The sequence below is a fragment of the Lissotriton helveticus genome, chromosome 1_1 (genome assembly GCF_964261635.1).
Source record: "Lissotriton helveticus chromosome 1_1, aLisHel1.1, whole genome shotgun sequence".
Lineage (NCBI taxonomy): Eukaryota > Metazoa > Chordata > Amphibia > Caudata > Salamandridae > Lissotriton > Lissotriton helveticus.
In genome coordinates this window covers 926,553,050-926,579,284 of record NC_136057.1, presented here as the reverse complement: position 1 = coordinate 926,579,284, position 26,235 = coordinate 926,553,050, and the positions used below count along the sequence as shown (strand labels likewise).

Genomic DNA, 26,235 nt, shown 5'->3' with positions numbered 1-26,235 from the left:
GTTTGTACATTTAAAAAGGGCTCCTTGTTGAGGCATTTAGCCATAGTATGTGAATCGAGCCGTTTGCGACCACAAAAATGCTTAGTACATCTGGCCTCAAATGTACACGTATGATCGGAAACCAGTCAGTGGTTTGGCATACAGAACTTCTTTGCGAACCCATATGGAGTGTGCAAACTGACTGATGTACTAATTAGTCAAATCTTAAAATTTGTATTCACAGTGAGTCACAAATATCATATCCTTGCCTCATTAACATTTATGGTTAAGGAGTCCTTTTGTTACTCCCTGTTAAACGTTTTGCATGTGGGGATGGAGGCCTGCGATGGACAGCAGACCTCCATCCTCAAATTTGCATTCACTTTGTACACAATGTTTTTTAAAGCAGCCTCTGTCCATTACCGTTGTGGTTACAGCCATATGTACATTCTATTTCCATGCTGTAGGAGCAGGATTGTACGCCTTTCAATGGCAACTTGTATTTTGCGAGTTGGAAAGTCCATACCGACTCACACTATATCCTTTATACATTACAAATAGCATTTTTGTATTCAGAATTGCAGGCTTTGTAACCACATTCATTTTTAAAGGTTCACATACAAAGACCTTTTCTAACTCCCCACGTGAGCTGTGGTAGATTTTGCCTCTGCAAATATTCATTGTTAAGAATAGGTGGAAGAAAATACTAATTTTATAACTTTTTTGTTGAATACAAGGAAGGTGAAAACTGAATACTCAGAAAGCTTTGTTTCGCCAGGAGAGTACAGATATCGAAATGGGTCTTGGGTCCGTGTCAAGCAGCAAGTTCCTGATCATGTAAGTGTTCTTTTATTTTGAAAGCCTGGGTCTTTGTAAAGAAATGGTAAAGTTAGGTCCCTATCATATTAGCTATCTTTGCATTTTACAATATCATGCCATAAATTACACTAGAGAGGAAACGTTGTGACAGCTTCAGGAAACTACTACAAAACACAAAACTGAAGCTTGGACTGTGTTCTTGAGGTGTATAGCAAATTTTTCGATAGGCCATTGTTACCATCTTCATTGTCATTCTGATGCATGTTTAAAACACACTGCTGGTTTTCTTTCCTTACATTTCGGTAGGTAAACTCTTCAAACGAAGGCTCACTGAAAAAGATCCTGAGAGTAGAGGGACATGCAGAAATAAGTGCACATTTATTGGTTCCTGTGGTTCTTACCTATGTCTCAGGCAATTATTTTATAATCTTGTTGTACCAATGCACATCAGAACAGATTCCTACAGTATCAGCATATCATGGTGCGGGACTTGCTATGTAATAATATTAGCATTCATTTGTAAATTTTTGTCATGCTCTTCTCCCTCCCATGTGCTTGTCGTTTGCCTGTGCTGAATTGCAGAACTAGAAAATTGTTCTCTATAAATAAACCTTTCTCTTTAAATTTCTTTTAGGGTTTTGTAATGAGCGAGAATCCTTTACCTTTCATTTCCACCCATTTATCTGTTCATCACTATGCGCCTCACAAGGATTCTTTTTGTTGACCTAGCAGGCAGCATACAGGGATTAGCCTTTCTGCTGCTTCCTTTCTTTTGGATAGTCTATTTGATTTGTCTCTGTTTCCCCACTGATGTGTTTTTTTGCGCATGTTTTAATTTTTAATTTAAAATTTACAAAACTGACTACGCTCCTCTGTCATAGTATTTAACACATTCTTAGCGACTGACCTTTACAACACTCACATTTCATGTCTATGTCCAGTGAGTCTCTTGTGTGCTAAAGTTAATTCATAGTCACTGAGAAACGATTTGATGTCATTGTCCAAGAAGGGGCTGTTGTCTAATGAGGCTTGCGACTTTGTTGCACACCAGAAGCTACTGAGTGAGTGTACAAGGGTTTCAAAACAGGGTGCATTCACTGAGTTGTCAATGCTGGTTGATAGTGTAAAGAAGGTCATCTCTTTCCATTCAGTTACCGAAGGAACCCATTTAGGAGGGCAGGCATTCGGGTTCATGCACGTGCATGTATATCACAAAGGCATAATGCATGGATTCATGCAGTTACATGGAAAAAGGAAGTAACTCAGAAATACGATTGATATTGATTACATTGCCCCTGTTCATGAAGTGGGGGTCCCAGGGCCGATGGCAAAAGCTCCCAACACCCTATACATTTTTCCTCCTAAAACGAACTTTTTTTGCAGGACCGCAGGTTCAATTATTCATCACGCCATGGAGAGAGACAGATGAATGACTGTTACACTTAAAGACAAGTCAATTCAGGACTGTAGGTACTTTTTGTAAGCTCAACATTTGTATATTTGGGCCTCCTAATTTACAATTTTTCTTTTATGCAATCTTTAGTCTTATACAGGATTGGCATTAAGGTATATACTAAGATATCAAGAAAGCTTCTATACAACAATGCCTGCCTAGATATGTACTCTATGAAAGATAATAATAGGACCTGGTTATAAGACCCATCTCCTCGCTCTTTCAGGAAGCCCACTGTCCCAACACCACACATATTTTTACTGGATGGCAAAGTCCTCCCAATCCATTCTTAACCCTTATCTAATCAAGCATTGAGCCTGTTCCTAGCTTTAGGAGAAGCTGCTAATTTTTTTTATTTTTGGGGGGCAATAGTTGTAGATATGTAATAAATGTTTCTCCTCTCTCTGTGTGGAGAAACCCATCTATAAGTTAACAAACTTTCACTGAACTTTTTCCTCCTCTGATACTTCTGAGATAATTCTACTAACATCACTTCAGTAATCTTTAAGAACTGGGCAAATGTGTTTAGGTCCATTTTTAGCAGTTGGAAAGCATTGAACTTTGAAGTTTATCCCAAACAATCCCATCATTTACTGGGACAGCTGTAAAGTTCACAAGGGACAGGTCTCTTTTCAGTTTGTGAAGATGAGTGAGGCATTGGCACCTCATTGACCAGTTCTGTGGCAGAGCATCCTGGAAGGTAATGGGAATTTATTAGCAAGAAAAAAACAGTCACAAATCCAATGCAAAGTAATATAAAAACCAAGGACAGTGTCATCCAAACATATATCTAAGGTGGGACCAGATAATTTTGTTTCAGCCATGAAATCATCTGTTCCCACATGATAACCAGAAGCCATTAAAAGAAAACACAGTCTCGTGTAGGAGGGATTACCAAAAGTGTTGGATGAAAAATCATCTATTCCTAAATAACAACCAGAAAAAGTTTGTTGAAAAACAGGAGACACCGATGCAGTTAGAGAATTGGTAGAGTCCATGAGGGGTGGATCAGTATACACAATATCATCTGCAGGATTCTCTCCATACCTCCCCAGCTGGGGAGAAACAGTTTCGATGTTGCTCAAAAGCTACAGAGGAAATTCCTGTATGGAAGCAAGAAGATTCTGATAGATACATCTGCCGTGTGGATTCCTCACCTTGTGAATATCCCCCTTGCGTCAGCAACATTCGGAATTTTTCTTCGTAGCACGCCGGCGTGGACGACGTCACAGGAGCACGGCATCGCGCGCGACTCCGTCTGACGTCACCGACTCCTTATTAGACCCACGTCGACGTGATGACGTCAGTTCCCTTTTTTCCGCGTCGTCGAGGCTAACGGTTTCTGGGATCTTCTGCGATACTTTGTATCTTCAACTAGTTATAGTATTACTATTTCATCTTTATTTACTCCTTCTTCGTCGAGAATGTCGTCGAGGAAGACAGGATTCAAGCAATGTGGATCTTGCGCTCGTATGATGTCGATCACCGATCCTCATAACGATTGCTTATGGTGTCTTGGATCGGACCACGATGTTAAACTGTCGATCCTGCTTCAAGATGAATCCTAAGGCGTTACGTGAACGTGAAGCAAAACTTCTTCTTGCGAAGGTAAAGGGAAGAGAGACTGGGAGATCTTCGAGGTCGACGTCGAGATGCTCGAAGTCGAGACAGAAGTCACGTTCGAAGTCGAGATCGAGGTCAAGGTCCAGAGCGAGGTCGAGATCCAGAGAGAGGTCGAGGTCTGGATCCAAGACGGCTTCGGGTCATGCTTCGAGCTCCTCAAAGAGAAAACACAAGAGGAGAAAACACAGTTCCAGACATCATTCTGGGAAAGAGTCTTCGGATTCGAAGAAGAAGTCTCGTAAACATCACAAGGACTTCGTATCTCCTTCTCCCATACAGTCTATCGGAGGTTCCCCGGTTCCGGAGCAAGAACCGGATCCGGTGTCACACCATTCTTCGGAGCATGAAGATGAAGAGGAAGTTCCTCGAGCTCCGACTCCGGTAGAAGAGGGTCAGAATATACTGATGTCGGAACATCCTCCTCCAGAACATCCAGTAGGTTCGTATCCTCCCTTTCCTGGTCCAGGGCAGGACCCCTCGCATTTCCTTAATGCGATGTTTGGAGTTTATTCGAGAGCAATGTACCCCACTGGTGCACCGGCTGGTCCCATGGGTCCATTGTCTTTCAACTTGGGCATTCCTCAAAGTTATGCACCAGCTCCTTTTATGCCGTTTATGCCGGCACCTTACACACCTTGGCTCGGTACGGCTCCACCGAGGTCTTCGACTCCGCATACGGCTTCGCCGACTCCGGATCGACCTCGTAATTTGGATCGAGGTACCCCGCCGGCCCGTGAGTCTCGTCCTCCATCTGCCCCGGCTCCTCGTTCAACGTCGGATCCAGCTCCGTCTGAGTCGTTACCGGATCCATCGACTTCGGTTCGTGTGGAGTGGTCGAGACGCAGAGCTCAGCGTCTCTTGGGGGAAAAGAGATGTGAAGATTCTGATGTTGAAGAAGGTGAACTTTTAGATCAAGGTGACTGTTTTGAAGACCTACATAGTGCTAGTGGTCTGGAACTCTCTCCTGAGTGGGGTTTACCATCTGTTTCTGATGCACCATCTAAGGACGTGGCACCCTACCATGTTGTTATTAGAAAGGCTGCAGATCTACTCAATCTGACCTTACCTACTGTTGAGTATAAACCTAACATCCTGACAGAGGTTTTACACTCTCCTTCTTCTATTATAGAGCCTACACTTCCATTTACTGAGGCTTTAACTGATCCGATAATGGAGGTCTGGAAGAGACCGTTGACTGCTCCTGCTGTTTCAAGGTCTGTAGCAAGACGCTACAGGGTGGCACCTGGTGACCCCGAGTTTCTCTCTTCACATCCTTCACCAGAGAGTCTTGTGGTACAGGCCGCTTGTTCCAATAAGTCTGCAGGTTCTTTTCCTCAGGTGCCAGCAGACAAGGACTCTAAAAAGTTGGATCAGTCTGCAAAGAAGATTTTCTCCTCAGGTAGCATGGCTCTAAAATCTACTAATGCTACTTGCCTTTTGGGGAGATATGTTCATGCGTTGATGGACTCTGTGAAGCAGTTGTCATCTAAGCTTCCAGAGGATGACAGAAAAAACTTTAACTAAGTGGTCTCTGATACTCAAGCTGCAGCCCGCTTGGTAATTCAGAGTGGGATGGACACAGCAGACTCTGTTGCCATGATTATGGGCTCTACGGTTGCCACCAGAAGGGCAGCATGGCTGAAATTCTCCGATTTCTCTGCAGATGTACAATCCACGTTGTTGGACTTGCCTTTTGATGGGACAGGCCTTTTTGGGAAGAAGGCGGATGTGGCTTTGGAGAGATTCAAAGATAGCCGTGCTACTGCAAGATCTTTGGGTCTCCAGACAAGAGGTTCTACCACTAGGAAGTTTAGAGGGTTTGGTAGATCCTCCTTTCGTCCCTTCAGACAAGGTCAGCAACAACAGCAGCAGCAGCAGAACCCTCTGTACAAATCTTATAGAGGTAGACAGAAGGGTCGTGGACGTGGTCGTCAGCTCTCCTCTTCCTCTACTTCCTCCAATAATACCCAACCCCCACCTACATCAGCAAAGCAGCCCTAGATCCACCTTTCTGGATCATGTGGGTCCGGTAGGGGGTCGGCTTACTCATTTTCTACGGGATTGGGAATCGGTTACATCAGATCTTTGGGTTCTCAATCTCGTAGAAAATGGGTATGCACTTCCTTTTCAGGAGTTCCCTCCCAATTACCCTCCTTGCCAAGGTTATTGTTCGGAGGACCATCTTCTCCTCCTGCAGGAAGAAGTCCTGGCACTATTCAGAAAGGGTGCGATAGAGGTGGTTCCAGAGCAGGAAAGGGGTCAGGGGTGCTACTCCCGGTATTTCCTGATACCCAAGAAGGATGGCAGACTTCGGCCAATCCTGGACCTCAGGATTTTGAACCTCTATCTCAAACAGGAGAAGTTCAAAATGCTCACACTTGCACAGGTTCTTCAAGCGCTGATGGAAGAAGACTGGATGGTGTCGATCGACTTGCAGGATGCGTATTTTCACATCCCAATCCTGAAGTCGCACAGGAAGTATCTCCGTTTTACGGTGGGATCGTAACACTACCAGTTTGCGGTCCTTCCTTTTGGGCTTACTACTGCGCCTCGAGTTTTCACCAAGGTGATGGCAGTGGTGGCTGCGCATCTCAGAAGATCGGGGATTCCTGTGTTCCCCTATCTGGACGACTGGCTGATCAAAGCGGAGTCGCCGGAGAATGTGCTTCATCATCTGCAAGAGACAACTCAGTTGTTACACAAGTTGGGTTTTTCGATAAATGTACCCAAGTCTCACCTGGTGCCCTCCCAGCGCAACCTGTTCATAGGTGCGGTACTGGACACTGCTGTATGTCGTGCATTCCCTCCACCTCAAAGGATTCACGACATACAGGAAATTATTCCTTTATTCTACAATGGAGCGGTTGTTCCAGTCTTGAAGGTCCTTCGTCTGCTCGGTCTGATGGCTTCTTGCATTCTGTTGGTCAACCATGCACGCTGGCACATGAGGGCACTCCAGTGGTGCCTCCGCAGGCAGTGGTATCAGCACAACGGAGATCTCAGGGAGTCAGTGAGGATCTCCAGAGAAACTGCAGCGGATCTGTCTTGATGGGGCGTGGAAGGCAATCTGTCTCAAGGAAAGCCTTTTCAACTTCCTCCATCGGTGGCCACAGTGATAACGGATGCATCCACTCTAGGGTGGGGTGCTCATCTGGGGGACCTGGAGGTCAAAGGGCTTTGGTCTCCAGAGGAAAGGTTGCTTCATATCAACCTTCTAGAATTGCGGGCGATACGTTTGGCGCTCAAGGCCTTCCTCCCTTTCCTTCGCGGTCAGTCAGTTCAAGTCCTGACGGACAACACGACCGCGATGTGGTACGTCAACAAACAGGGAGGAGTAGGGTCGCAGTGTCTCTGCAGAGAGGCTCTGCGTCTCTGGTCCTGGGTTCAGGATCATCAGATTTGTCTGATGGCAAATCATCTGCCCGGAGTTTTGAACGTTCGTGCAGACAGTCTCAGTCGGCAGTTCTCTGCCGACCACGAGTGGAGGCTTCACCCGGAGGTGGTTCATGACATCTTTCAGATGTGGGGGACTCCTCGGGTGGACCTGTTTGCCACTCGCGAGAATGCTCACTGCCTGTCATTCTGCAGTCTCCAGTTTCCGATGCAAGGAGCCTTGGGGGACGCGTTTCAGTTGAGTTGTAAAAATCAACTCCTTTACGCGTTTCCTCCCATACCCTTGATTCCTCGGGTTCTGAGGAAGATTCGCCAGGACCGGGCCCAAGTCATATTGGTCGCCCCGGATTGGCCAAGAAGGGTGTGGTACACAGATCTTCTCCACCTCTCCTCTCACCCGCCGCTCCGTCTCCCTCACAGGGCAGACCTCCTCTCCCAGATGGAGGGGCAGGTTCTACACCCCCACCTCCAGACATTACACCTTCATGCCTGGAGATTGAACGGGGCAACTTGAGTTCACGATGTGGTGGATGTCATTCTTTCTGCCAGGCGTGACTCCACTAAGTCCATTTATTCGTATAGGTGGTCTAAATTTGTCTCTTGGTGTAGGGAGAGAGATGTTGACCCTTTGAAGGCTCGTTTGTCTGACATTTTGCAGTTTACTCTTTCTTTGGTGCAGCAAGGATTTGCTGTTGCCACGGTCAAGGGGTATCTTTCGGCTTTGTCGGCTTTTCTTTGTTTGCCGGATCAGCCTTCTCTTTTTAAGTCTCCAGTGGTTTTAAGATTTTTGAAGGGACTCACTAATAGATTCCCTCCTACTCCTTTTGTTATTCCTCATTGGGATTTGAATCTTGTGTTAACCTATTTGATGGGTTCCCCCTTCGAACCCTTACACAAGTGTCCCATGAGGCCTTTGTCTTTTAAGACGGTCTTCTTAGTGGCAATCACCTCGGCAAGGAGGGTGAGTGAGCTTCAGGCTCTTAGTTCCAAACCCCCATTCCTGACCATTCATGCTGAAAGACTGGTTCTTAGGACCAGGGCTGCTTTTCTGCCTAAGGTGGTAACTCCCTTCCATCTAGGACAATCCATTACCCTTCCTACCTTCTATGCTCCCCCTCACCCTTCCAAAAAGGAGGAGAGACTTCACCGTTTGGACCCTAAGAGGGCGGTGTCTTTTTATCTGGACAGAACTAAAGACTTCCGGATGGATGACCAGCTGTTTATTGGTTTTGCTGGCTGCAAGAAGGGCAGAGCGGTGCACAAGCGCACACTTTCCAGGTGGATAATCCTGTGCATCAAGATTTGCTACTCCTTGGCGGGTAAGGACCCTCCTGAGGGTATTAGAGCACATTCAACTAGAGCAAAGTCTGCAACATCTGCTTTGTCTAGAGGTGTTCCTGTTGAGGACATTTGCAGTGCTGTGACTTGGGCCTCCCTCCACACTTTCGCGAAGCATTACTGCTTGGATTCCGAGGTGAGGAGGGACGGCCACTTTGCGCGCTCTGTTCTCCAAGATTTCCTGGTACAGCAGAGTGGTCACCCTCCTCCGGGAGTGGGGACTGCTGTGGGACTCTATTCACAAGGTGAGGAATCCACACGGCAGATGTATCTATCAGAAGAACAAGTTACTTACCTTCGGTAACGCTTTTTCTGGTAGATACAATATCTGCCTGTGGATTCCTCACATGCCCACCCGCCTCCCCGTTGTCCACTCTGCTATACCTGGTTTTATTGTTTGTATATATTTTGGGTTTTGATGCCTTTACTATGCACTGTGTGCTATTTTGGTTTGTATGTACTGTGTACATTGTATATATGCATATTTGTTGTCGTTGGTCCGTCCGGGTGCCTCGAAGGCACGGAAAAAGGGCGGAACTGACGTCATCACGCCGACGTGGGTCTAATAAGGAGTCGGTGACGTCAGACGGAGTCGCGCGCGATGCCGTGCTCCTGTGACGTCGTCCACGCCGGCGTGCTACGAAGAACAATTCCGAATGTTGCTGACGCAAGGGGGATATTCACATGTGGGGAATCCACAGGCAAATATTGTATCTACCAGAAAAGGCGTTACCGAAGGTTAGTAACTTGTTCGTTAGGGAACTACTAAGGGCTTCTAGTGGCCTAATGTTTGGAATCGGCTGTACGAAATAACTTCATTTGATCAATGGAGACAAAAAGGTTGTCTTTAGAACCAGCAATCGGTGGCAGTATTACAGTTCTTGTACCTTGAATACCAAGGACTGGCACAGGTGCATGGTATAATGGGCCAAACTTCTTCTTTACCGCAACCCTTACTCGAACGAGATTTTCATTTTGTGGTTTTCAGCTGGAAGGTGCTGACTGCTCTTTGATTAAATTAGAAGCAGACGCCCTCAGCTGTTCGTTTGATTGGCCATCATGGAATTGTTGCAAATCTTGAAGACAGCGGAACGATCATTTACATCAAAGGGCATGGCTGCGGCCACGATGTCTCGACCGGATCACTGACATAATATCGAGGGACATAATATCGAGTAGTAAAAATATCGTTGACAAAATATCGACAGACAGAATATCGCGTTTGTATCTACAAACAGGTAAGTACAAAAATATCGAGTACAAAATATTGTTTACAAAAATATAGTTTATTAAAATATCGACTTTATTAAAAACAGTGTTAAATTAAATTAATATTAAAAATTAATTACTAAAATATACTTTAAAATACTTAAATTAACTTATAATAATTAAATAATTAATAAAACTTATAATTTTTTTACAATAATATTTGGTAAAACATATATATATAGTAACATAATATAATTAAATAATATCCAATATTATTACCGTACGATAGCGGAAGTGTAAACATTACTATTCCCACTCCTGAGAGTGCAACAGTAGGGAAAGCGTTGGATAGCGTAGGGGTAAAAATTACTATTTCCACTCCAAATAGTGCAACAGTAGGGAAAGCGTTGGATAGCGTAGGGGTTAAAATTACTATTCCCACTCCAAAGAGTGCAACAGTAGGGAAAGCGTTGGATAGCGTAGGGGTAAAAATTACTATTCCCGCTCCAGTGGGTGCAACAGTAGGGAAAGCGTTGGATAGCGTAGGGGTAAAAATTACTATTCCCACTCCAGTGAGTGCAACAGTAGGGAAAGCGTTGGATAGCGTAGAGGTAAAAATTACTATTCCCACTCCAGTGGGTGCAACAGTGGGGAAAGCGTTGGATAGCGTAGGGGTAAAAATTACTATTCTCACTCCAGTGGGTGCAACAGTAGGGAAAGCGTTGGATAGCGTAGGGTTAAAAATTACTATTCCCACTCCAGTGAGTGCAACAGTAGGGAAAGCGTTGGATAGCGTAGAGGTAAAAATTACTATTCCCACTCCAGTGGGTGCAACAGTGGGGAAAGTGTTGGATAGCGTAGGGGTAAAAATTACTATTCTCACTCCAGTGAGTGCAACAGTAGGAAAAGCGTTGGATACCGTAGAGGTAAAAATTACTATTCCAACTCCAAAGAGTGCAACAGTAGGGAAAGCGCTGGCTAGTGTAGGGGTAAAAATTACTATTCCCACTCCAAATAGTGCAACAGTAGGGAAAGCGTTGGATAGCGTAGGGGTTAAAATTACTATTCCCACTCCAGTTGGTGCAACAGTAGGGAAAGCGTTGGATAGCGTAGGGGTAAAAATTAATATTCCCACTCCAAATAGTGCAACAGTAGGGAAAGCGTTGGATAGCGTAGGGGTTAAAATTACTATTCCCACTCCAGTGAGTGCAACAGTAGGGAAAGCGTTGGATAGCGTAGAGGTAAAAATTACTATTCCCACTCCAGAGAGTGCAACAGTAGGGAAAGTAAATACTTCATATATTATTTAAAAAAATATAAATTAATATCTATAAATAATTAATTAAAAGTAATTACCAATTTAATATAATATCATAATTAATCAATTAGAATTAAAAATTAAAATTAATTATTACAATTAATTACCTATTAATACAAATGACAAATTAACAAATAATTTACCATTTAAAAATTAATTAACAATTAATTCAAATTAAATACAATTAAATAAATTGATTTATTTAATTAATTATAAATAAATTACTTCCCACCCTATTCCCCTATAAACCCACAACCCGCTACAGAAAATAAATTAGTAAAATTAACATAATTAGCAATTAATCAATTAAATAAAATTAATTGGCAATTCACTGGGTGCAACAGTGGGGAAAGCGTTGGATAGCGTAGGGGTAAAAATTATTATTCTCACTCCAGTGGGTGCAACAGTAGGGAAAGCGTTGGATAGCGTAGGGGTAAAAATTACTATTCCCACTCCAGTGAGTGCAACAGTAGGGAAAGTAAATACTTCATATATTTGATGCCAAAAAGGTACTCATGTGGGTTCCGGCCACCCAGAGATCATTAGGGAGATTAATAAGTGCTCTTTATTACTCATATATGTTATGGATCCAGCTACGTCCTGTACCTAGTACTCTAGCTGTTAAGGATTACTTTAAGTCACGGTTCATCCCCTCCACTACCAAATTTTCCTCTGCACGGTATGGGAAGAATAATGCACCCCTGCATCCAGGGAAACCAATGTATCCCTGTTAGTATTAAAGGAGAAAGCAGGGTCTTGGTCTGAGTGGAATGTAGTGCATGCATATGTTCTGATAAAGACTTTCAAATCCTCACTAACAATGTGACCGTCAGCTGAATGTTGTGGCCAGACACAGAGGAACCTTGAGCAAGAATCAACTGAAAGTAGGATAGGTTTAAATGCTCCATCTGAATTTGGAGGACCCCAATGGTCCAAATAAGTTTATCTGAAAGGTTTGTTGGATTTGTCTGCATTGGGCATGCCACAGTAGAACTTTTAATTTGTTGACAAATATCACAACCAAGTGCATATTTCTTGGCCTGTTCATATAGGCTATGCCACCAATAGCATTGCTGTAGTAACAGAACTGTGGCCGCCACACCTGCATGTGTAGAAGCAACACCTTGAAGCACAACTATTGTAAGGCGAGCCTGCGGTCTTGGTTTAAGAATTAATTGGTCACCAACCCCTGGAATTGTCACAAAGGGAACATTTTTGTCTGCTAAATTATATGTCTATTTTACCAGAAAGCCCCTAGACAAAGGGGTGCCTTTGCGTGTAGCATTATTGGCATCCAGTATATTCATCTACCCTCATAAAAACTAGTAATCGCAGCAACTGTTGCAGTTGCAACTGCAGATTTAGCTGCTTCATTTGCGTTACCCTTCTTTTAGTTATGTTGTCCTCATTTTGTTGCACCCTATGTCCACAGTTCCGATCTGCAATACACCATGTTTGAAATGCCTAAAGACTGTTCTATTATAAGATTACTTAGCATTGCATTGCCCATTATAGTGGCATTATTCCATGTAACTATTTTCTTTCAGCGACCTGATTGATAACTTACCTGGTGGGATGGTACCCTATACTGCTTTGGCTTGATGTTGTTAAACATAGTGTCAATGCACTGTTCATGTTATATTTTTGTAAAAACCCATGCAATAATAATAATATGAATCACACACTATAAGCGTGGGGAATTCAGAAACTGTATGTTCCATTGCAAGAAGCAAGGCTTTTAGTTTAGCCAATTGTGCTGTGCTGTCCCCTAGGGACTGTGTGTGATTTTTTTGCAGTTGGAATTTTCCGTCCAACATCACACCATAAACGGTGGCGCACGTCGACAAATACATGTGCTTGGTAGCTATAGCAGGTTGGGGTGAACCATCAGTATAACATATTTATACTGCTCAATAGGCAAAACATTGCTGGGCAGGGGATAAACAGGCTCATGTTGAAAACATTCTTGTGTCTTTAAAGACAGGTCAAAGACAAAGTCTACATCCATAGCTGTTAAGGATGTTGCCCATTGTATCCTACTTGGATGCATGGCTTTAGCTTTAGGAACACTTACTTTTGTGACAACCTCTAAGGCTGAAATGGGAGTAACAACAATAATGCTTTTCCCTTATGCAAGTGGCCTTTCTTTAAGTATAACCATCTGCACTACAGTCAGTATCTTTTTCAGTGGATGCAAAATGCATTTTTCACATTGGAATATAAATACGATTTATATACAGTTGGCACTGGTTCACCTTCATTAAAGGGGACATATGTAAGGCCATTGGCACCCGCAACTATGCGGATGACCAGATTTGTTGTATTTGCACGTATATGTAAGTGACTTGTTGCAAACAAGTCTGATTGCAGTGATCTGAGTATGTCTGTATGTTCTGATGTCCAAGGTGTACTGGAAAATTCTGTATGAATTAGTTCCCTAATAGGTGCTTTAGCATCTTGTCGTCTTGGGTATTTTGGCTGCACTTGTGGCCTGGCTCTTTTGGGTATTTGTTTTGAATGTGGCTTCTCACCAATAAGCCACACCCAATCACTGCACTCCCACCTGGGAGGCAAATATACCATTACACCTTTGAATAATATACACTTTTAAGCATGTCTTACCACCCCTGGCACAGCAAGACTGCAACACAAAACAAACAGCACCTTTTGAAAAGGAGTTTTATTTAACAAAATGCAAAGACTATCACTTTTAGAATAAGGCTTGGGGTTTATTACATAATACTCTCTAAACAAAGGCTGTCTCAGATAGCAAATGCATTAGATTCAAATATATGTAGCAAACTTATAATCTAAAGGCATAAATCAATAGCTGAGCAAACTATAATACTGATTAATAAACAAGCAATAACTGATATAAGATAAGATACACTGGACGTCCTGCAAGAGATCAGAAAGATATATTTACAGAGTAGAGGATCACTCTGGATGTGCACCTCCCACACCACAAAGAAAACACCTCAAACGATCATAGCCACTGGCTCACATCACAATGGCAATAATCACAAAACTCAATACATCACCTGATGCATGCACTGCCCGCTTCTGGCCGGGGGAAGTGTTCACACAGCCAGGGATCAAGGCTCAGCAATCAGGGTTGAATCCGAGATAGACACGTCTGCCCTCACTCGGAATCCAAACTCCCAAACTTCCACTAGTCCAGTGGAGGCTCCCCCTTTTAATACTAGTGAAAACGTTGGTTGAAGCTTCTATCAAGCCTCGCCTCCTTTTCCCATCAGATTCCATACCACTCCGTGCCAAGGACACAGCATCGGTTGATCAGGCCTTTGCTACGATTTCGAGAAGGAGCCTGTACATTCCTCTGATAAGAACCGGTTTCTACTAGCATGCAGAGTGCAGAAAACAAGTGAAAGCAAAACATACCTTCTCACCTAGAAAGGCTCAGAAGATTAAGACAGCTCAGAAAATGGAGTCGCTTAAGCATAGGGCACTAATGCAAGATGACATACGATTATGCCAAAGCCAATAGGCAAGTCCTGCCATTAAGCAAGATAAAGTCAGAAAACAGAATGGTCAAAGCCAATAGTAAGAACTCATAATTCTCACCAATGACACATTCCTACACAACTGCACGCCTTCAAATGCACATCCTACACGCTCTGCTCTTGGCAAGACTGTTCCACTTAGTAGCAGCTCCCACTGAAAGACAGCAAGATTACAGAATAGAAGAGAAGCAGGCAAATGCAGTACCATCCTACATTAAGGAACACACTAAAATCAATTAAAATGTTGTTAGTTGGAGGTCATCATAGGGTGCCAGACTACAATAGTGGCTCTTTCATTACATGATAAGGACAATCCTTATCCCAGCTGACATGATTGCGATATAAAGCTGAGGCTTATGCAAGAGCCCGTTCTGCGGCATCCGCTTGTTTGACCTCAGCAGGGACAAGTGCTGAAAAGGATGGCATTCTCACATCCTCATCTTTTGGGAATGTACGTTCAAACACCGGGCACCAATAGTCCTTCGCTTAGAGAAGGTCATATGATAATGTAACATTTTCTCAGAATATTATCAGAAAGGTGCATTCTGGGTCACAGTCAATTTGTATATCCAAATTATATAATCTGTCTGGAGGGCTAAGCACCTGTCTGGGGTTTCAACTGTAACATATTGGTCAGTTGATTGTGCTGCCAGAAGCCCCTGGAGATTCTGCTGCACTATAGTGACCTCTGCAGCTCTATCCAAGAGAGTCTCTGCCCACCTCCTGTACAGGAGGAATGTTCTCATTGTTTGTGGCATATTTTGCAGGAATAGCCGCAACTTTCTTTTTCTGAAACAGGGGCTTCAATTGCCTACGTTTTTTCTCCTTCTTTATCTTCACATATTCCTGTCTGCGCTCAGAATGCCATCCTCTCTCCTATTGTTTTTCCGATGAGTCCTGAAAGGAACAAAAAGGACTAGTATCAGAAAGCGGATTCCTATCAGGTGCTTTCAACTGTGTGTGATCAGACCAATTATCGCATCTGTCAGAGGGTTCCGGTGATGGACAACCTCTTCGAGACTTAGCTTTATCTTTAAGTTTGGGTTTATCCCATTGTTTTTTAGCAAACTTAGTGTTCTGCTTGGCAGTGTCTCTGTTGGAACTAGGTTTGTCAAGTTGCAGTTTATTGGGTCTGGTTCCCAAATTATTGTGCCTATAGAAGTATATACTTCACTAATGATTATAGGTAGCTCACGTTCCTGGTTGGCTGGGGCAACCTGCGCAAACTAATGGCGTATAGACAAAGATGCTGCTTGCCTTACATTTTTGACAGAATCATTGAGGAGTCCATAGGAAAGTTTCATATTAATTTCATCTCCAAATCCAGGGCAGCAGCTGCCCCATGTTCTTTCTGTATGTGTTTTAACACCTCTTTCAAGACTGACATAGATGGAGTACCATGCATTATGGTATAGACTGCAGCAAAGACTGTACCCCAAGTGTTACAGTCATCTATTTGGGGAACCATCTAATGGGGTAAGCACATAGTCAATATTCTGCCAAGGTGCATTTCCTCATTAGCCCTTAGTTTACTTTTTGGAAGTAATGTGTTACCAATGTTGTTGACACTTTCTTCTTTGTGATTTTGTGGGCGATTATGTAACTGCAGATTTTGCCAAGCCCATGTAAATTTAAATGAGCACTGATTGCAGTTCTGCAGTTGTCAGCAAAAAGTATTGGCTGTGACGCCCCCATTAAGAAAACAGAAATGGAAACAGCCCACACAAAAATGGGTTATCCATTTAAAGGTTCAAGCTAGAACAGCCAACAAAAAAATAGTTGCTTCCTAAAATACTCAAAATACTGTGGAGGATTATTCTCTAGTACCAAGGATGTCTCCCGAGGAGGTGTAAAGGTACTATGGGCATGCGCTTGTACTCTTTAGAGGGCCTGTTAAAAAAGTACCAAACTGTAAAGATTCACCAAACATATAGTAGATAATTATCCAAGTGTATTCTGTCCATTAGGTTACCTCCAGCTTTCAGCTTTTCAATCCATTCCTGCCTCAATTAACCAGAGAATCCATTTCCCCCACGTTCTAAATTACATATTACAAATGCAAGGTTCTACCAACTCTACACGTCTCTCCCTTATACCTACAAATTACTATTGTCAACAAAAAGGAAAAAGAGAACTATGTTTTTACCATTCAAATGCATTACTAAATAAATATTTCGAAGAACATATGTACACAAGGAATATACTTATAAGACATCATAATGACATGCATGGATGCATTCAATGCATGCACCTAGTAAATCGCCCATAGCACTCAAATGCAAGTGCACATGAGTTTATACAATGGCCTTTGGGGCTGCTTTTCTTCTTCATCGTCCATGGCTCTTCTTAGACACTTGCACACACTCCCCAAACTCCAAACAGAACCATCCTCCAGAATTACTAAATTTGATCTCTTTTACCTTGACTGGTTGGGAAAAGTTACTTTCCTCTTTCCTGACAATTTCTGATTTTCTCATTGCCACCCAAACACCACACTGTATGTTCCCTCTTTTGGTACCTTTCTTAGTGTCAATTTTTCTTAGATTTTTGTTGTTTCTCTGTCACACTCTTTTACAGCATTGTGGTCAACCCACACACATTCTTTACTTTTTAACCATGTTGGAATTACCCTCCTCCCTGCTTCCTTACTTTTAAGGAAAATGAAAGATGACACCACCGTCATTGAGTGAGGCGTAACTCTGTATGCTCAGATCAATTTCCCTAACTCCTCTTTCCATGGTAACCTATTGGCCAAGGATAGTTGGAAGTTCCCCATAATTAGACAATTGACTCGCTTAATTAGTCAATTGGCCTGAGGTCTGAATAGTGCTACCTTCCTAAGTTTGACACCCATCTTTTTGAAAAACTCTGACCCTCTTTGGTATGTATCAATACAGCCCCTATGCCCTCACTGCTTGCATTGATTGTTATATAAGTATTGGCAGTAGCCTCAAACTGCCTGAATGTAGGAGTTTGCAAAATTCCCCCTGTTATCTTCTGGAAAGCTATATCACAGTTCTTGTCCAAACTGAAGTTGACATTCTTTTTTATTAACAATTTCAGTGGTTCATCTATCTCAGTAAAATTGGCTACAAACTTGGAATAGTATTCTGCCAGACCTAAAAATTATTTAAGCTGATCTATGCAAACTGGTTTAGGTGTTTCACACTCTGCCAACAGTATACTTTTCTTTGGTCAGATGCCTTCTCTGCAAATCAAAAGACCCAAGTATGTTACTCAGCTTTTCCTCAATTGGCATTTCTCCTTCTTTATCGCTAAGCCACACTTTCTCAATTGTTTCATCACCTGTTCCATCAATTCATCATCTTCTTTTCCAGTCTTCCCCATTGCCACAATATGGTCAAGAAAATATAAAACATCCTTTAATCCATTAAATATGTGCTGCATCATCCTTTGGAACACTGCTGAGCCCGATGCTGAACCAAAAAGCATCCTGCAATAACGATAGATCCCCAGCAGTGTAACAAATGATTTAAGATGTCTCGAACTTTCGTAAAGATCAATTTGATGATATGCAGTTGACATATTGATGATAAAATGTCACTTAGCCAGTATTATAGGTGTCTTTCATAGATTCACATGCCTGAATCATTCCCCGTCGTCGAGATGGGAGCCCCCGGTACATAAATAAGTAATGTCCCATAGACATACAGAGAATAGTAGGCCATAAGGCCTCACTTTTGTAAGATATCCAGGTCCTTTTGTAAAAAGGACCAAACTCTAGAGAAGAGCCAATCGGCTGTCACCTCCCTCTAGAACCTTCCTGGCTGGAGCCTCAGTCCCTCAGATTTTCTACCGCACGTTGTGCTAAGGGAGTCTCCCCTGAGCTCTGCTCAGGTTTGTTGCTTTACAGCATTTTCAGCAGTTTTAAGGATATTATTTCCTGTTTTTCTCTTCAGAAAGATAGTTAATATGGCTGATGCTCCAAAGAAGGCTCTCTTCAGAGCTTGTACCTCTTGTGGAAAAAAGAGGTTACACGTGGATGACCAACATAAGGATTGTCTTTACTGTCTGTACCCAGACCACGTGGCTAAAGACTGTAAGGTATGTAGAACCTTTTCTACAAAGACTCTAAAAGACCGAGAAGGACGCTTTTTGATCTGGCTCCAAAGGCTTAAGGATAGAGACAGAAGTTTAAGTTTAAGTTTGAAGTTTAAAATATTTGTAAAGCGATCTGTGGCCAAGCGGCTTCCTGGCGCTAAGAAATTAAAACAATTACCAGAAGACGGGACACCGGGAGGTGGTTAAGACTGGAAAGCTTGGGAAAACAAATAGGTTTTAAGTGCCTTGTGGAAGTGCAGGTAGACAGATATAGATCTGATAGTCAAGGGCAGGCTGTTCCAGAAGCGGGGGGCAAGGATGGAAAATCTAGTGCCGCCTACTCTGGACTTACGGAAGCGAGGGACGGTTAAGAGTGTCTGGTTGGAGGAGCGAAGGTTGCGAGAGGGAAGATAGTGGGTGATCATGGAATTGATGAAGATAGGGGCCGTGCGGGCGCGGGCCATAAAGACCATGCAGCCCATCTTGAAGAGGGTCCTCTGCAGGATGAGAAGCCAGTGAAGGGATCTGAGTAGGGGAGTGATGTGGTGGAATTTCAGAAGCCTATGAGTAAGGCTGGCGGCCTGATTCTGGATGGACTGAAGACGCCGCAGCTCGTAGTCGGGAATGCCGACATAAAGGCAGTTTCCATAGTCCAACCGTGAGAGAATCATGGCCAAAACAATAATTTTCAGGGCATCAAAAGAGAAAAAACGAGAAATCTTTCTAATAATCCTGAGGGACAAAAAGCAGGATGAGACGACAGAGCTGATCTGGGGACGAAGGCTGCGGTCCTGACTGATTTTAATTCCCAGGGTTCTGACTGAAGCAGAAGGAACCGGGGGAGGACCAAAGGTGGAAGGCCAGAAGGCAGAGGTCCAGGGGCTTGAACAGCCACCAGTCAGGACCAACTCCGTCTTGTCTGGATTAAGCTTTAAATGATTTTGATTCATCCAGTCAGCAATGAAATTGAGTGTAGTTTGGAGTTTAGAGATGGAATCAGAGTCATGAGAGAGGTCAAAAACCAGCTGGAGGTCGTCAGCGTAGTTATATACGGAGACCTCCATGTTTAACAGAGAAACAATAAGCGGGTAGATATAAAGGTTGAAAAGAAGAGGGGAGAGGGAAGAACCTTGGGGAACCCCACAGGACACCGGACGTGGGGGGGCAGAGAAGCTGGAGAGACGAACGGCTTGAGTCCAACCTTGAAGAAATGAGGCGAGCCAAGAGAAGGCAGAGCCCCGGATGCCCGCTGCCATGACACTGTCGAGAAGAATGGAATGGTCAACCGTGTCAAAAGCAGCGGACTGATCAAGAAGCATCAAGGCCTGAGGAGAGTTGGAATCAGCCTTGCTCTTCAGCTCGTCCAGAACAGCAAGAACCATGGAGTCAGTCGAGTGGACTGGGCGAAAGCCACCTTGATGGGAGGCCAATAGATGATTATCCTCGATGTAGGCCGAGAGGCAGGAAGTAATGTGGCTCTCCAAGATCTTGCCTAAGTAAGGGAGTAGAGAGATGGGTCTGAAATTGGTGGGAAGAGTGGGATCAGAGCCAGGTTTCTTCAGAATGGGGATCACTGTGGCTGATTTAAAGAAAGCTGGAACTGTACCCTGGGAAATGGAAGCATTGAGAAGGGAAAGGGGGGGATCGGGGCAGCCGGAGAACAACTCCCTTAAAATTCGAGCCGGTCCATAGTCGGTAGGAGAACCTGACTTGATTTTCCTGAGCAGAATAAGGAAAGATTCCTTAGAGATAGGTGGAAATTGATTGAGAGAGGAAGACAGAGAGGGGAGGGAAGGGGAGGGAAGGAGAGAAGAAGACGGAGGAATGTTCCGTTTGATGTTGGCAATCTTCTCAAGAAAGAAATCATTCAAGGAGAGGCAGAGGGCTTGGGATGGGACTGGGTAAGGGTTGACTCTATCAGATGCGGCCAAGGAGTGAACGATAGAGAAAATCTCCTTAGGTTTATTTGCCGCTGACAGAATCTTGCCAGAGAAATAGTCTAATTTAGCTGAGAGAATAGCTCTCTTATAGTTGTTAAGGAGAGACTTATAGCGATCTCTCAGGGAGGGGCAATAGTTGCGCCTCCACTGGCGTTCTGACTGTCTGAGAGCCAATTTCAGGGCTTTGAGGTCATCAGTAAACCACTTGTTGACTTCGTGGAGGCGACACGCCTTGACCCTCCTAAGAGGGGCCACTGGATCGCATGAGGTGGACAGCCAACCATTAATGGCATCAACTTGATGGTTGAGAGAAAGATCAGATAAGTCAGGAGGGAGGGCCGCCAAGGACGAGCAGAGAGTGTTAAAATCCACCCGATTTCAGTTCTGTGCTAAGATGTTTTTAGGCAGGGAGGGCTTGTCGGTGACTCCAAGGTAAATAATGAAAGAGATGAGCGAGTGATCCGACCAGGTGCAGGGGAGAATAATGATGGAAGAAATAGCCCGACTGGCCGACCATAGCTGGTCAAGGGTATGACCGTGTGAGTGAGTGGGGGAGTGAATATGAGAAGTAAAATTAAGACCACACATGGTGTCAGTGAAGTCTTTGGAAGCCCTGTCTTCTCTGGGGTCACCAAGCCAGTAATTGAGGTCGCCCAGTAAAAGAACCGAGGAGTTGATGACCACGAGAGTGGCCAGCAGCTCCTGTAGGGCAGGCACAAAATGAGACATGGTCTGGGGGGGCGGTATATAAGAACTACAGTGAGGGGGACCACGAGGTTCATCGACCGAGCCACTATAAAGTCTACGTTGGGTATGGGAGGGTGAGGAAGCAGTTGGAACTGAAGGTTGGATCGGATAATCATGGCCACGCCCCCACCAGTTTTCCCATTGGGGCGATCGGCCCGAAGGGCATAGTAAGAATCGGGGAGCGCAGCTAAGACATCAGGCGAGGAGTCTGCGGAAAACCATGTTTCTGTGAGGAACAAAAAATCAGGAGCCTCTGTATCCAGCAGACTATAGAGTTCCAGCTGGTGCCTGCCCGCCGAGCGGCTGTTAGTAAGAAAGGCCGGAGCCCTAGCAGGCGGGCAGGGAGGGTGAGGGGGGGGGAGAGGCAGGAGGGGCGGCCGACTGGGATATAGGCAAGGGAGCCGCAGGAAGGGGAGAAAAGGGAGCAGGGATTCCAAGGGCAATAATATGTTTGAGCGTAGAGGAACTGAGGGACCCATTACCTTGATAGGCAAGGAGCTGTGAGGAAGTGTAAGTTAAAAAAGGGGCAGAGTCTGTGGCCCCGGGTCCCGACCGGTCGCAGACGGGCGCAGACGGGCTTGCCTTTGGCGCGCCGCCGGCGCGACCGCTGCACGCGTCCACTTCGCGGCCGGGATGATGTCGTCATTATATGCTGGCCAAGAGGGGGGAGTGGCCGAGAAACTGCACCGGCAACCCCAGAGTACCCACAAGATGGCGTCCAACCTAGCCCGTCCCCACCACAGCAACCTAATCGGCTGGAAGGGGAGACGATCAGTGAGGCAGGGCAGTAGCAGTGAAGGTGCCGGCAAGTGCAAAGATTTGGCAGGTAAATTTAGACAAGTGCCCAAAAATTATGGAAACGCTTTCAGAAAGTGCAGGTATCGGTGCTCCCGGCTTAAAATGCCTCAGGAGATCTGCAGGCGATAGTAATCATGCGAGCAGACAAGCGTAGAAGTTTTAAAAAGTCACGTTACACACAATACACAAATAAAAACAGAATCGCTTTTTAAAAATGCAAGTAACGGAGCTCCCGGCTTTAATCGCCTCTGGAGGTCTGCAGGTAATGTTCAATCATGCGAGCGACGCAAACAGCACGCCAGAAGTACTCGCCAGAGGGGGGAGTGGCCGAGAAACTGCACCGGCAACCCCAGAGTACCCACAAGATGGCATCCAACCTGGCCCGTCCCCACCACAGCAACCTAATCGGCTGCAAGGGGAGACGATCAGCGAGGCTGGGCAGTAGCAGTGAAGGTGCCGGCAAGTGCAAAGATTTGGCAGGTAAATTTAGACAAGTGCCCAAAAATTATGGAAACGCTTTCAGAAAGTGCAGGTATCGGTGCTCCCGGCTTAAAATGCCTCAGAGATCTGCAGGCGATAGTAATCATGCGAGCAGACACGCGTAGATGTTTAAAAAAGTCATGTTACACACAATACACAAATAAAAACAGAATCGGTTTTTAAAAATGCAAGTAACGGAGCTCCCGGCTTTAATCGCCTCAGGAGGTCTGCAGGTAATGTTCAATCATGCGAGCGACGCAAAGAGCATGCCAGAAGTACTCGCCAGAGGGGGGAGTGGCCAAGAAACTGCACCGGCAACCCCTGAGTACCCACAAGATGGTATCCAACCTGGCTCATCCCCACCACAGCAACCTAATCGGCTGGAAGGGGAGACGATCAGCGAGGCAGGGCAGTAGCAGTGAAGGTGCCGGCAAATGCCATATGGATTCCTCTGAGGAAAGTGAGGGTTCTTCAATCTCCTCAAAAGTGTCTCTCAAAAGACCTAGAGTGGCTTCCCCTAGCCCCTTGGATACTCCTCAAAAGAAGGCAGCTAAAAAGTCTTCAGAGGTCAAGGCAAAAACAGCTTCAGAAAAGGAGGTTCACACCTTGAGGAAGCCTGCACCGTCGACGACGACGGCACCGTCGCGGCATCATCTGGGATGAAGAAAGCAGTATCTCCTGCTTATGTTTCTACGCCAACGACGACAGTTTCGGCGACGACGGCGTCGTCGTCATTTTCATCATCGACGACGACAACTCCATCGTCGACGGCGGGTAAGGCTGTATCGTCGACGATTGTAATAAAAAGATCTTCGTCGACCACCAAGATCCCGTCGACGATAGTCTCGTCGACATCAACGAGATCATCACCGTTGACTTCATCGCCGTCAACGAAGACGCCGTCGACGAAGTCACCGTTGACGAAGACACCGTCGACGAAGACACCGTCGACGAAGACACCGTCGACGTCCACACTGTCTACGACCACACTGTCGATGAAGACACCGTCGACGAAGACACCGTCGACGAAGGCACCGTCGACGAAGACACCGTCGACGACGGAATCTATGCCGTCGACGGCAACATCGTCTATGACGACGGCTGTCGTCGCTACTCCGTCGACGATCTCACCGTCGACGGGCCCGTCGACGGTGATGGATTCTGACTTTCAGTCAGCTTCGGTGTGTCTGAAGATTACCAGGAAGACGCTCACGCCAGAGCTAACTTCCCCTAGCCGTATGCAACTATTACCTCCCGCACGTCTACTCCAGGATGAAGATTCTGATGATGGAGATGATATGTTCGAATTGGTGACTATCCCATCAGACCTAAATGTCAAATGCCAAAGTTTTGATGAGGAGGAAGTTGAGGAGCAGGTGGTCCGTCTACCGCCTACACCTATGGTCTGTCTGCCAGCTTCCCTGGTTGCAGATCTAAGATATCTTATAGAAGACTATAGGCAGAGGTTCCCAGAATCTCCGGCAACTCAAGCTCCGGCAACGGCTCCATCGCCGAGACCAAGACCGCCGCCCCTAGTCATTCAGAAGGAACGGGTGGATGTACCATGTCCTCAATCTTCGGAAGACGAAGAAGAGGAGGAAGAACAGGAGGATCAGCGGGAGGAAGGAGAGCTTCAGGATGACCAATCCGTTAATAATGACTGGGAGAATTATGTCACAGCTTCTCCAGAACCCGCTTCATCAAATTCGCCGCCATTTGATATAGGTGGTTTCCATAATGTGGTGGAAAGGGCCGCTAAGTGGTTCCAGATTACAATGGAATCTCAGGAACAGGAATGTTTCCTGTATGATTTCAAAGAACCATTAAAGAGGTCGACGAGAACAATACCTATGATTGATTATCTCTGGAAACAGGGGGAGGAGATCATGCAGAATCCCGCTTCAGTTTTGCCTGTAATCCCTAGATTGGACAAAAAGTACAAGGCCCCAAATTCGGCACCGGCCTGCCTGACGGGACATCCTAAACCGGATTCGGTGGTAACGCAGGCAGCCCAGAAAAATTCTAGAAATCCTTCCTCTCCTGTTTCGGCTCCCCCGGATAAGGATGGGAGAAAGCTTGACAATATAGGCAAGCGCTTTTCATCAATGTCGGCAATGACTGTCAAGGCTGCAAATGCCTTAGCGCAGCTTGGACGCTATATTAGACAGCTGTGGGCAGACATAGCCCCATACCTGTCTGAATTACCTGATGCATCCAAGGAAGAGGTGAAGAAAATACTCATAGAAGGGGAAACATCAGCGTCAGAGATCATTGACTGCGCTATGGATGTTGCGATGACAGGATTTCGGCAGCTGGCTGGTGCAGCTGTTTTAAGACTGCAAGGATAGTTGAAAGCAACCTCATTCCGTCCTGATGTGCAGGCGACAATTTTGGACATGCCATATGACGGCCAACTACTATTTGGCCCCAAAATTGATGAGGCGTTACAAAGCATAAAAAAGGATACGGACACTGCAAGGGCCTTAGGCACACTTCAGTATAAAAATCAGCCCTTTCGAGGAAATAGAGGAGGAGGACAAAATTCCTACAAAGGAGGTTTCCAGTACAGATCCTCTTATTCGTCCAATCAGGGTAGGCCGCAGTATCAACAACCCCAGCAACAACAAGGCCAGCAGTCCTCATACGGAAAGTCGTCCTTTCGTGGCAGAGGACAGAGAAGAAGTAATGGGCGAAGACAATGACTTCTTAAATTGGCCACTCCAAACCTCGTTTCACTTATTAAAAATTGGAGGAAAAATCACCTATTTTTTAAACAATTGGAGAAAGATAACTACGGACTGGTGGGTCCTTCAATTAATACAATTCGGCCACTCTATGGAATTCATGAGCATCCCTCCACGAACCCCGCCTCGCCTAATGCATCACAAAAACCTACAACTGCTTCTGCAAGAAATCTCTGTTATGTTGCAAAAAGGAGCGAAAGAGAGAGTTCCACCATCCCAAAGGTTTTTATTCCCGTTTCTTTTTAATCCAAAAGAAGGAGAAGAAATGGAGACTAATCCTAGACCTCAGGGCTCTCAACAAGTTTTTGAAGAAACAGTCGTTTCGCATGGTGACGATCCAGGAAGTTCTGCATCTCCTGGAGGAAGGGGATTTTATGGTGTCATTGGACTTACAAGACGCTTACTTCCACATACCAATCCACAAAAATCACAAAAAGTACTTGAGATTCGCAGTAGCGGGCAGGCATTTTCAATTCTGTGTCCTGCCCTTTGGACTCAAGTCAGCGCCCCGCATCTTCACCAAATGTCTCTGCCCAGTGGCGGCTTCTCTCAGGCAATGCCGTCATCAAGTCTTTCCCTATCAGGACGACTGGCTAATCAAGGCTCCATCTTTCGAAGACGCGTCCAGGTCTTCCAACGCCTGTCTGAATCTCTTCAATCGCCTGGGTCTCACCATCAATCAGGAAAAATCAAGCCTGCGGCCATCTCAAACGATCAACTTTTTGGGAGCAACCTTGAATACGACTTCTGCAAGAGCGTTCCCCTCTCAGGAAAGGCAATACAGGCTTCTCGGGCTAGCATCTACAGT

At 45.1% G+C, this 26,235-nt stretch overlaps 1 protein-coding gene across 10 annotated transcripts in view; it reads left to right on the top strand.

Moving 5' to 3' along the window:
- Positions 1-26,235, top strand: part of SAXO6 (stabilizer of axonemal microtubules 6) — a 541,049-nt gene that overhangs the window by 251,946 nt on the left and 262,868 nt on the right. For all 10 annotated transcript variants that reach the window (XM_078676490.1, XM_078676481.1, XM_078676550.1 and 7 more), the window contains one exon: positions 717-816. In XM_078676490.1, the coding sequence (XP_078532616.1) occupies positions 717-816 (100 nt within the window). The remainder of the gene's footprint in view (positions 1-716; positions 817-26,235) is intronic.